The sequence below is a fragment of the Silene latifolia genome, chromosome Y (assembly GCF_048544455.1).
Source record: "Silene latifolia isolate original U9 population chromosome Y, ASM4854445v1, whole genome shotgun sequence".
Classification (NCBI taxonomy): Eukaryota; Viridiplantae; Streptophyta; class Magnoliopsida; order Caryophyllales; family Caryophyllaceae; genus Silene; species Silene latifolia.
The window spans coordinates 68,925,244-68,937,494 of NC_133538.1; the positions used below are offsets into that span (position 1 = coordinate 68,925,244).

The 12,251-nt window shown below is 39.6% G+C and overlaps 1 protein-coding gene across 1 annotated transcript; it reads left to right on the plus strand.

The window, feature by feature from the left end:
- Positions 1 to 5,205: 5,205 nt before the first annotated feature.
- Positions 5,206 to 11,660, plus strand: LOC141628282 (protein SOSEKI 5-like). The gene is made up of 5 exons (XM_074441444.1): positions 5,206 to 5,357; positions 5,465 to 6,105; positions 9,670 to 9,754; positions 10,106 to 10,208; positions 11,205 to 11,660. Exons 1-5 carry the CDS (start codon positions 5,326 to 5,328, stop codon positions 11,343 to 11,345), a joined length of 1,002 nt encoding a protein of 333 aa, XP_074297545.1. The 5' UTR covers positions 5,206 to 5,325; the 3' UTR covers positions 11,346 to 11,660.
- Positions 11,661 to 12,251: the final 591 nt, after the last annotated feature.

Here is a 12,251-nt window from a genome sequence, read left to right on the forward strand (position 1 = left end):
TCTACGAGCCCAATTTCTCTCCATTTCCTAAAAAGAAATGGAGAAAGAAATGGAGAGGCAAGTTCCTATTAATGGTCTGAATCGCATCTTGGCAATATCTAACGATTCTCAATTTAAGTAAAGGAAAAATGGGAATGAAAGGGGTAATTATTATTAAAATAAATTGTGAGAGGAAATGGAGAGAAAGGAAATGGAGAGGATCCAAATCCCATTTCTACCTTCTCACTTCTCTAAATTTTGAAATCCACGTTCCTCTTTTTTCTTCTCATCACTCTCTTCTCTATATAATTACTCCCAAACTTCCATCAACCTTAACGAAAAACTAAATACAAATTTCTGTAACATTCTTTTTCTTGTTCATCAATGGCGGTCTCATTGAGCAAAACACGAAGCGAGCAGCTTCAACTTCACAAAAACCGCAACGAGCAAGATGAAGACATGGATAAAAACAACAATGGTAAAGTGATGGAGCAACAAAAAAGAGCACTAATTCCAGCTGTTTACTACCTCTCTAGAAATGGTCAACTTAAACACCCTCACTTCATGGAAGTTCCTCTTGTTGAAATATGATTCAAAGTATATAGTGAAGCAGTGTGTCTATTATGTGAAAAGTTATGACTCTTCATAATTGTATTGTTTGGATGTATTATGTGTAGTATAAATAAGTGTCATCTGTTTGTTGTAAATATACAAGTATTCAATGAATAATAAGTATTAATCATTCATCTATTTCTTCTGTTTTTATCTTGCTTCACCAACATTAGTGGTATCAGACAACAGGTTGGTATCCATTCAAAAAAAAAGGGAAAAAACTAATACAACAAAAACAAAAAGACGTATTCAACTTGACGCTCAACCACATACAATAAAATAAACAAACTTCCCAAACTTTACCCAGAATTCCCAAAAGTTCCAGAACCAAATTAAATACCTCGGATAATCACTTAAGCACCAAAAAAATGGCTAATCATGGTGCAAATGGATCATCTCAACCCTTGATTCCTCTTTTTAAAGGGGAAAAGTATCATCTTTGGAGTCTCAAAATGAAAACAATGTTTAAATCTCATGAATCGTGGGATATTGTGGAGAACGGGTATGTTGAACAGGACCCGGCACCGGCCGTTCCTGATGCGTCATTGAAGAAGAGCCGCAAGAAAGGTGCAAAAGCGTTGTTCTTCATTCAAACGGCGCTAGATGATGATATATTTACCCGGATTACGGATGCCACCAACGCTCATGAAGCTTGGGAAATTCTTAAGCAGGAATATTTGGGTGAAAGAGAGTCATTAAGGTACGATTGCAAACTCTACGAAGTGATTTTGCAGCATTAACGATGGGTGATAAATAAACTGTCCAAAGTTATTTGTCTAAGGTGACTGAAATTGTTGGTCAAATGCGGTCATACGGTGAGAAAATTGATAATGAAACAATTGTGAGTAAAGTTTTAAGAAGTTTGAATGGTGATTGGAGTCACATTGTCCCCGCCATTGAAGAATCAAAGGATTTATTATGATATACCTTTGATGCATTGATGGGTTTGTTGTTAGCCCATGAAAGTAGAATGAAGCAAGGCGTCATTAAAATGGAGGATAAAGCTTTTCAAGTCAATGAGGATTTGTCTTACAAGGGGCAGACGAATAATTATGGAAATCAAGGCCGAGGTAGAGGCGGTTTCCGTGGTGGTCGCAGTAGAGGCCATGGCGGTAGAGGCAGAGGTCAATAAGCTTACGATAGCGGTAGAGGCAGAGGTCAATATGGTTACGATGGCGGTAGAGGCAGAGGTCAATATAATTATGATGGCGGTAGAGGCAGAGGCCATACCGGTAATAGTGACTCCGGCCGTCAAGACAAAAGAAAAATTCAATGTCATTATTGTAACAGGTTTGGTCACAAAGAAGTCGATTGTTGAGACAAACAAAAAGCAGAAACAAATCAAGCAAAATTTTCGGAACAAATTGAAGAAGATGAGTCCAGATTATTCATGGCATATTCAAAAATTTAGAGTTCACTAGACAACGATGACATATGGTTTTTGGACAGTGGATGTTCTAACCATATGTCTGGAACAAAGTCCCTGTTCAAGACGCTTGATGAGTCAAAGAAATGTGACGTTCATCTTGGCGATAATAAGAAGATGTACGTAGATGGGAATGATAATATTGCTATCCAAACTTTAGAAGGTGGTGCTAAAATCTTGTCTGATGTCCAATTTGTCCCTGAGCTTGCTCATAATCTGTTAAGTATTGGCCAATTAATGAATAATGGCTATAAGATTATGTTTGATGATGATATGTGTGCTGTCATTGATAAGAAATCTGGTCAGAGCATAGCAAGTGTGCGTATGACTTCAAATAAAATGTTTCTGCTGAATATATCAAGTGTTGCGAGTAAAGCGCTATTTGCTAAAGAGAAAAATGAATCTCACTTATGGCATATAAGATACGGTCATTTGAATGAGCGGAGTTTGAGGCTCTTGAGTCAGAGAGCAATGGTTATTGGGTTACTAAAAATTGGTGACGTTAATTTTTGTGAAGGTTGTGTGTATGGAAAGCAAAGCAGAGCTTCTTTTCCTACAAAGAAGTCATGGAGAGCTTGTGAGCCTCTTGAACTTGTTCATGCCGATTTATGTGGACCTATGAAAACCGAGTCATTGGGTGGAAGTAAATATTTTCTGTTGCTCACAGATGATTATACGCGCATGAGTTGAGTTTATTTCTTAAAATCCAAATCTGAAGCATTTGAGAATTTCAAGAAATTTAAGGCGCTAGTAGAAAATCAAAGTGGGAAACGGATTATCGCTCTCCGAACTGATAGAGGGGGTGAATTTGTGTCTGATGAATTTAATACATTTTGTGAGATGTATGGCATTCGGAGAGATCTTACAGCACCGTATACACCCGAGCAAAATGGGGTTGTAGAGCGAAAAAATAGAACGGTCGTAGAAATGGCCAGGAGTATGTTAAATGCAAAAGGGCTTCCAAATAACTTTTGGGGAGAAGCAGTAGCGATAGCCGCATATCTCCTAAATATATCTCCAACAAGAGAAGTTTTAAACCAAACACCCTTTGAAGCATGGAGAAACAAGAAGCCAGGAGTAAGTCATTTAAAAGTTTTCGGTTGTGTTTGTTATGCGTGGGTTAATAACCGATCTATATTATATGATAAATAAAAAAAATGCATATTTATTGGTTATTGCACTCATTCGAAAGCATATCGTCTATATAATCCTGAAAGCGGAAAAATTATAATAAGCCGAAATGTGGTATTCAATGAGGAAGCTTGGTCAAAATGGAATGTCGACAAAAATGGTATTTCCCCTCATATTTCAGTGGATGAAGATGATGAGAAAGAGGAACCACCCTTATCACCAAACATTCCACCGTCAACACCACGAAGCAATGAAAGGTCACAAAATGACTCCGATGACGACGACAATGACTCTCCAGTAAGAAAATACAAGTCACTTGCAGACATTTATAAGTTATGCAACTATGCTATGGTTGTTACTGACCCCACTTTCTTTGAAGAGGCCAATGAGAAACCCGAATGGCAGATTTCTATGAAAGCAGAAATTGTTGCTATTGAGAAGAATAAGACATGGGAATTGGTTAATGCCCCGGAAAACAAAAATGTTATAGGGCTAAAATGGGTGTTTCGGACGAAATATAACGCCGATGGAAGTATTCAAAAGCATAAGGCTCGACTTGTGGCAAAAGAATATTCTCAACAACAAGGTATCGACTTTGAAGAAACATTTTCTCCGGTTGCAAGATTTGAAACCGTAAGAATTATGTTGGCTTTTGCTGCCCAACAAGGATTACTGGTGTATCAACTTGATGTGAAATCTGCATTCTTGAACGGAAACTTAGAAGAAGAGGTATATGTGACACAACCACAAGGTTTTGTTATGCAAGATTTCGACAGCAAAGCTTACAGATTAAAAAAAAGCATTGTACGGGTTAAAACAAGCGCCTCGTACATGGTATAGTAGAATTGATCTATTTTTCCGTAAAAACGGATTTTCAAGAAGTGAGAACGAACCCACTCTTTACTCCAAGCGTGAAGGTAACAGAGACTTTCTATTAGTTTGTCTTTACGTGGATGATATAATTTATATGGGTTCTTCCAAGTCTTTGGTGGCTGATTTCAAGTCAAGTATGATGAAGACCTTTGAGATGTCAGATTTAGGATTATTACAGTACTTTTTAGGTCTTGAAGGGAAGCAAGATATGGATGGAATATTTGTGAGCAGAAAGAAATATGCCTCTGACTTATTAAAGAGGTTTAATATGATAGAATGTGAGTTTGCAGCCACTCCAATGAATATTAATGAGAAGTTACAGCATGAAGATTGAACGGAAAGAGCAAATCCAAAGAATTATAGAAGTTTAGTAGGAGGTTTGAATTATTTAACACACACTCGACCCGATATTTCCTTTCCGGTCAGTTTGGTATCTCGATATTTGCACAATCCTACCAAATAACATTTTGGCGCGGCGAAGCGGATTCTTCGATATGTTGCCGGAACCGTTGAATTCAGAATTTGGTATTCTAGAAAATCAAGACTGAAATTAATTGGCTTCACTGACAGTGAGTGGGCAGGAAGCATAGATGATCGGAAAGGTACGTTGGGAAATATTTTTAGTCTTGGTTCAGGGGCAGTAACTTGGAGTTCCAAGAAGCAAGAAACTGTAGCCTTATCTTCTTCGGAAGCCGAATATGCAGCAACAACATCGGCTGCCCGCCAAGCTCTATGGCTTAGAAAGTTACTCACTGATCTTGGTTATGTGCAAACTGAAGCAACGGAAATTTATTGTGATAATAGGGCCGCTATTGCAATGAGTAAAAATCCCGTTTTTCATGCAAGAACCAAGCATATTGATGTGCATCATCATTTTATTCGTCAACTCGTATCGAATGGAAAGGTAACGCTAAAATTTTGTGGTACGAACGAGCAAGTGGCGGATATATTCAAAAAAGCTCTTCCTCAAACTAAGCATGATTTCTTCCGAATTAAATTAGGAGTATGTAACTTTGAGTCAAGGGGAAATGTTGAAATATGATTCAAAGTATATAGTGAAGCAGTGTGTCTATTATGTGAAAAGTTGTGACTCTTCATAATTGTATTGTTTGGATGTATTATGTGTAGTATAAATAAGTGTCATCTATTTGTTGTAAATATACAAGTATTCAATCAATAATAAGTATTAATCATTCATCTATTTTTTCTGTTTTTATCTTGCTTTACCAACACCTCTTTCTTCTCCTCAAGGTCTTTACCTTCGCGACATTATTCACCGTTTAAACCTCCTTCGCGGTAAATCCATGGCTTCTCACTACTCCTGGTCTTCCAAACGGTAACTCTTCTGTGTCTCAATCATTTATTTATATTTATATTTATTGTGAGGGGTATTTTAATCAAACTTTAAGCTGACTGTCGATAATTTATGATCAAATTATACAGGAGCTATAAGAGTGGATACATGTGGCATGATTTAGGGGAGAATGATTATATTCAGCCAGTTCACGGAGGAGAGTACGTGCTCAAAGGCTCCGAAATCCTTGAAACGACATCGTTATCGCTATCCTCACCGTCATTGTCTAAATCTCCGGAAACGTCGTCGTCTTCCAGTGCCAAGACTAGTAATGCCGTTCCACCTGCAGTGATTAATCGGCGAAGGAATCAGTCCTGGGGAGCTATAGACCTGCACGAGTACAAAGTGTACAAGTCTGAGTCGACTCAAGAGTTTGCCGCAGCAGACGCGTCAACTCAGACAAACGACAAACGACGTCATAGAAAGGCGGTTATTAAGGAGGAACCGGAAATTGAAATGGAAGAGAAGAGTATGGAGCTGAGCAGAGGCGAGATTTCACCTCCTCCGCCTTGGGATTCTAGCCCTGAGACACTAGAGGCATTGATGAAAGCTGACGGAAGATTAATTATTAATAACAATAACAATAACAATAACAATAACGGAAATGCAGTGTCGTCGACATCACATGCCATTGATCAGGTTGCAGGAGCAGTTGATCAAACGGCAGGGTATTGTCCAAATGGGGGAAAGATGAAAGCTTCTTCAGTATTAATGTCATTAATCTCCTGCGGTTCAATTTCATTCTGAGACTGTGGGGCCACTGCAGTTAAAGGCCATGGATTGTCATTAATCTCGCATTATAAACCACGGCCCACACGTGGTGGGAATACGACAACAGGTGATGATAATGGTGATGTGGTATTAATAACGATAACGATGATATTATGAAGATGAAGAACAATTATGTGGGTGGTTGAGAATTTCTAATGAACGAGAGAGGCAGAAGGATTGTATTCTTCTCATTGATTGAAACATCGTTACACCTAGGGCATATATACAATGATACAAAAGATATGATCTTATCTCCTTTCCTAAATACAAGCAACCATATAATCTACTTAACTAAATACTATTATTCACATAGGATAATATCTAGCATATACTAAATATTATTCTTTCACTCCCCCTTAAGTTGGAGCTCGTGGTAAGCCGAGTCCCAACTTACACTGTAGATGATCGAACAACTCTCCTCCTAGCGCCTTGGTAAACAAGTCCGCTATTTGTTCCTTGCTTCGAACATGGGCTGTCTCAATTTCATTTGCAACAAGATGTTGACGCACAAAATGACAATCTATCTCGATATGTTTTGTCCTGTCATGAAATGCCGGATTTCTCGCTATGTGCATCGCTGCCTGGTTATCACAATATAAGCTCATTGGCTTTGTATGAAAGACTCCCAATGACGCCAAGAAAGCCTTTATCCATATCACTTCGCTTGTAGCTGCTCCCATAGCTCTATACTCCGCCTCAGCTGTGGACTTCGCCACCGTCATTTGCTTCTTTGCTCTCCATGATACGGGTGACTGTCCTATTGAGACAAAATATCCACTCAACGATCTTCTCGTCAACGGACAACTTGCATAGTCTGAATCGCAATATGCCCGAATATGTAAATCTGCCTTCTTCTTGAAGGTTATTCCCTTGCTCGGATTTCTTTTGATATAACGCACTACTCGTAGAGCCGCGTCCCAATGTTCCTTCCTTGGTTCATTCACAAATTGTGACAATATGTGAACTGCGTACACAAGGTCTGGTCTTGTAATGGTCAAGTATACAAGTCTTCCAACAAGACGCCTATACTTCATTATGTCCTTCAAAACATAGCCCTTTGCTAAGGCCAAATTGTGTCTCGGCTGAATAGGAGTGTATGCAGTTTTCGAACCTTCCATTCCTGTTTCCTCAATGATACTCACGGCATACTTCCTCTGATTAAGGAATAATCCATCTCGACCATGCGCTACTTCTATCCCAAGGAAATACTTGAGCTTGCCCAAATCTTTTATGCCAAAACTTTTGTCCAGCAATCCTTTAAACTTTGCGCATTCTGCGTGGTTGTTGCTTACCACAACCATATCGTCTACATAGACGAGCACCCCAATAAAGACTCCATTCCGATTGTAGGTGAAAAGCGAATAATCCGCCAAAGATTGTATGAAACCATAATCCTTCATCCAAGTAGTCAATTTAGCGAACCAATTTCGGGAAGCTTGTTTCAGTCCGTAAATCGATTTCAGCAGCTTACATACCTTATTCGCTCCCCCTTTTTCGAAACCTTGTGGAATCTTCATATACACTTCCTCATCGAGATCACCATGTAAGAAAGCGTTATTCACATCCAATTGTTCAATGAACCATCCTTTTATGACTGCCACGGCCAACATACACCTCACGCTCGTCATTTTAGCAACCGGCGCATAAGTTTCATGGAAATCGATTCCCTCTATTTGAGTAAAACCTTGAGCTACAAGTCTTGCCTTGTATCGTTCAATGGTTTCATCTGCTCGATACTTTACCTTGTATACCCATTTACAACCAATGGGTTTCTTCCCTTCAGGTAGAGTAACTAGCTTCCAAGTTCCGTTCTTCTCCAAAGCATCTATCTCCCTGCGCATGGCTTCTCGCCATTTAATGTCTTTGGCTGCTTCATGATAGAAACTTGGTTCACGATGCTCATCAATGGTTGCTAAAAAATGTTTGTGAGTTTGCGAGAAACAATTCGTAACAACGTAATTAATTAAAGGATAACGCGTACCTGAACCCGAGGATTTTGTTTGGCCGTGATGAGCATTCGACGAATGGGGTATCAATCTGGTCGACTTACAGTAGTAGTCCTTTTTCCAGGCTGGTTCGTATTTTTCTCTCGCTCCACGGCCCAAATTCTCACCCGTGGAAGTCGTGCTTGTTTCCTGCTCAGCCGTGACAACCTCACTGCCTCCATCATTTCCCGAATTAATGGGACTTCCTCCCTGGTCCCTATTCGTGCTGTCAAGCACTTCTCCTTCTCCAACAACCTCCGCCTCATCATCTGTATCATCTGACATTTCACTCCCCCTCACAACAAAGGGCATACCATCATGGGTAAGGTGATTGTGATTGTCAGAATTGAGTGTCGAGTCAAAGGGATGGCTTTGTTGTGAATCGGTTTCGGCGTTGGAAGTTAAATATGGGAAAACGTTTTCATAGAAGATGACATCACGTGAAACAAAGACGCGTTTTTCTTTTAAGTCGTACATTTTCCAACCTTTCTTACTATGAGGATACCCTATGAAAATACACCGTTTCCCTCGCTCCCCGAATTTATCTCTCGGTTTTTCTTTATTATGAGCGTAACTCAGACATCCCAAGACTTTCAAATTGTCGAGGTTGGGTTTTTTGTGGTATAAAATTTCATAGGGCGTCTTCCCATTTAACAAAGGCGTTGGGGTCCTATTTATTAAGTATGCTGCCGTTAATATACATTCCCCCCAAAATTGTAAAGGTAACCCTCCTTCAAAACGCAAAGCTCGCGCTTTTTCTAGAATATGGCGATGTTTCCTCTCGACTCTCCCGTTTTGTTGAGGTGTATCCACATTACTCGTTTGAAACACGATCCCATTCTCGTCATAATAGCTTCGCATGGGCCCGGACAACAATTGCGTTCCGTTATCACTTTGGATGATTTTGACACATTTTTCAAATTGGGTCTTGACCATTTGACAAAACATTTTCATTAAGTCTCCTGCCTCACTTTTTTCTTTCATGAGGTAAACCCACACTGCCCGACTATGGTCATCAACTATGGTCAAAAAATAATGTGCACGTGTCAAACTGGCAACTTGGTATTTGCCCCATATATCACAATGTATAAGCCCAAACAAGACATCACACTTCTTATTATTAAGTTTAAACGGAGTTCGAGATTGTTTTGCTCGACAACAGGAATCACAAACTTCATCGGAAACCCAATTTAAATTGCAACCGACTAAATCATTAAAACGAGAAAAAATACTTCTAGAGGGGTGTCCAAGTCTCTTATGCCATAACTTACTCTCCTTCGACACTACTGTATGAGCCGCTACTTCTGCCTTGTTTGACTCGTAGTAATAGACCCCTTGTCGATGCTCACCCCGTCCAATCTCCGTCCTCGTAGTCCGGTCCTGCATTATACAATAATCAGGATAAAAGGTTATTACACAATTGTTCTCATGTATCAACTGTTGGACTGAAATAAGGTCGCAAGTTAGCGAGGGAACAAACAAAACATCTTTTAAAATAAAATTTTCGCTTAATTCAACTTCTCCATGGATATTTGCAGCTACTTGGCGCCCATCCGGCAGGCTCACAGTCGATGTTTTGTCAGTCCAGGTTCTTCGCAAGCATTCACGCCTCCCCGTCATGTGGTGCGATGCCCCACTGTCTATTAACCATTCAATATTTAAGGTTAATTTCATACCTTGCAATTTGTCGTTTCCATCCGGGCTTCCATTCAGCAAGGTTCGAATCTTTTCTATTTCTACATCAGTGAAAGGGATGTTCTGTTTGGACGGTTCTCCTTGCTTCGTTCCTGTCGTGTTTGTCATGGCATTGGCTTGATAATTGTTGTATCCTCTACCTCTGCCACGGCCACGGCTGCTTCCTCCTCTGCGTCCTCTTCCCCTTTCCCGTGCTTTCACTTCCTCGTATCCATGTTTGTCATAACAATTCTCTTCCGTATGGTAGAATTTTTTACAATGAGTGCATCGCGGTGGAAGGTCTCCTTCATCAGCCTCTGTTTTCATTGTTGAACCTCTGCCTTTGTCTCCTCCGTATGCCCTCGCTGCCATTGCTGCTTCATTGCGCTCCTCCTTGACTTTGGTAAGGGAAGCATGCCTCTCCTCTCTCAAAATCAGTCCATAGGCACGAGTTAGTGTAGCAATCGGGTCTTCCATTAATAGGTTGGTTCTTATGTTGCCATATAATTTTGAATCCAAACCCATTAGGAATTGGTGTACCTTCTCTTCCTCTTGCTCTTTCGCTATTGTGGCTGCTGCTCCACAAGTGCAGTTTTTAGCCTTGCTATACTTTCCCAACTCGTCCCAAATGGTTTTCAGTTTCGTGTAGTATTCTACCACGGTGTCCCTTCCTTGTTTGCAGTCGTTTAATTCATTCTTTAGCTGATGAATTCTTGGTGCGTTTCCAGCGGAGTATCTACCGCGCAACTCCTCCCAAACATCTTCGATTGGTTGCGAGAAAGTGATACTCGCATGTAATTTAGGGTCGATGACGTTTCGAAGCCATGCCCTAAGCATGGCGTTGCACTGTCGCCATGCCACGGTCTCAAGGGTTTCCTCTTCTCCTTCAACTTCTGGTTTCTTAACTCTTCCTTCAATGAATGCTAATTTATTTTTAGCATCTAAACATTCTTGACGGCCTCTGCCCACATCTCATAATTGGTGCCGTCGAAACATATTTGTGTGAGAGTTAAGTTGGGATTATCAGAAGGGTGAAGGTACAGTGGCGAGGTCATGGGAATTGTCTTTGGACCGCTCCCCCCTGCCTTCGACTTGTCGTCTTTGCCTCCAGTCATGATGAATTTTTAGGTTTTTTTTTTTTTTTTGTTTTGAAGAATTTTTGGATCGCAAGATGCTCACGATACCATGAGAATTTCTAATGAACGAGAGAGGCAGAAGGATTGTATTCTTCTCATTGATTGAAACATCGTTACACCTAGGGCATATATACAATGATACAAAAGATATGATCTTATCTCCTTTCCTAAATACAAGCAACCATATAATCTACTTAACTAAATACTATTATTCACATAGGATAATATCTAGCATATACTAAATATTATTCTTTCAGTGGTAGGCTGGTAGCTTTGCAAAGATGGCATTAGAAGATAAGGAGTATTTTAGTGGGAGTTTAATTGAGACTAACAAGAATAATTATAAGGAAGATCCTCAGTTTATTTCTCTCAAAAGATCCTCATCTTACAATGCTGATAGGTAAAATTACTACTCTAATCTCTTTAAGAAGACTAGTTTATGGTCAATCATTGGCTTAAGTTTTTGGTTAAGATAATCGTCTCACATTTGTTCATTTACCATTGTTTGTATGTTTTGTTGATGTTACAGTGTGTTATAGCTCTTGACTGCCTGTTGTGGTGTTAGCTTTGGCGTCAACCGTCGGTTTAAGTTTTTGGTTAAGATAGTCGGCTCACATTTGTTTATTTATCGTTGTTTTTACCGCAGTATGTTTCTTAGTTGATCTTACAGTGTGTTATTTAGCTGTTGTGATGTTATGAATGTGTACGTTTGTTTTGGCGTCAACCATCAGCTTAAGTTTTTGGTTACGATAATTGTCTCACATTTGTTTATCTATGTTGATTTTATCGATTCGGTACTTAAGAGGTGGAGGGGGTGAATTAAGTACCCTTTAAAAAAAAAAACTTTAAAGCGAAAGGATAGTTCTCGTTCGATACTGAAACAGTACACATGCAAATTGAACCATCTCGGAGACTGTTCAAACAATAAGAATTGTGTTGTACTGTTCTGTTCGTATGCGTGAGATAAGATCTATAAGAGTGAACGAGAAATAAAACAAATAAAGAGAAAAGGCACGAGACACAAGATTTTTAACGTAGTTCGACCTACTCTCTAAAGGTCTACGTCCACCCTCTCTCTTATTAATATTTTCTTTATAACCAAACCCGATTACAAAGAAAACCCCCACGATCAACCCCGATCGTACAACCCCGTACCCCAATAAACACTCTCTCACAAAAAGAAAATTACAACACAATATGTCTCCTTATATGGTTCAACAATCGGAATAATGGAGAACAAAATATCTTTGTGAATATAAGAACTTGTGTACTCAAGAACGATCTTAGAACACGGCTTAAATGATTTTGCA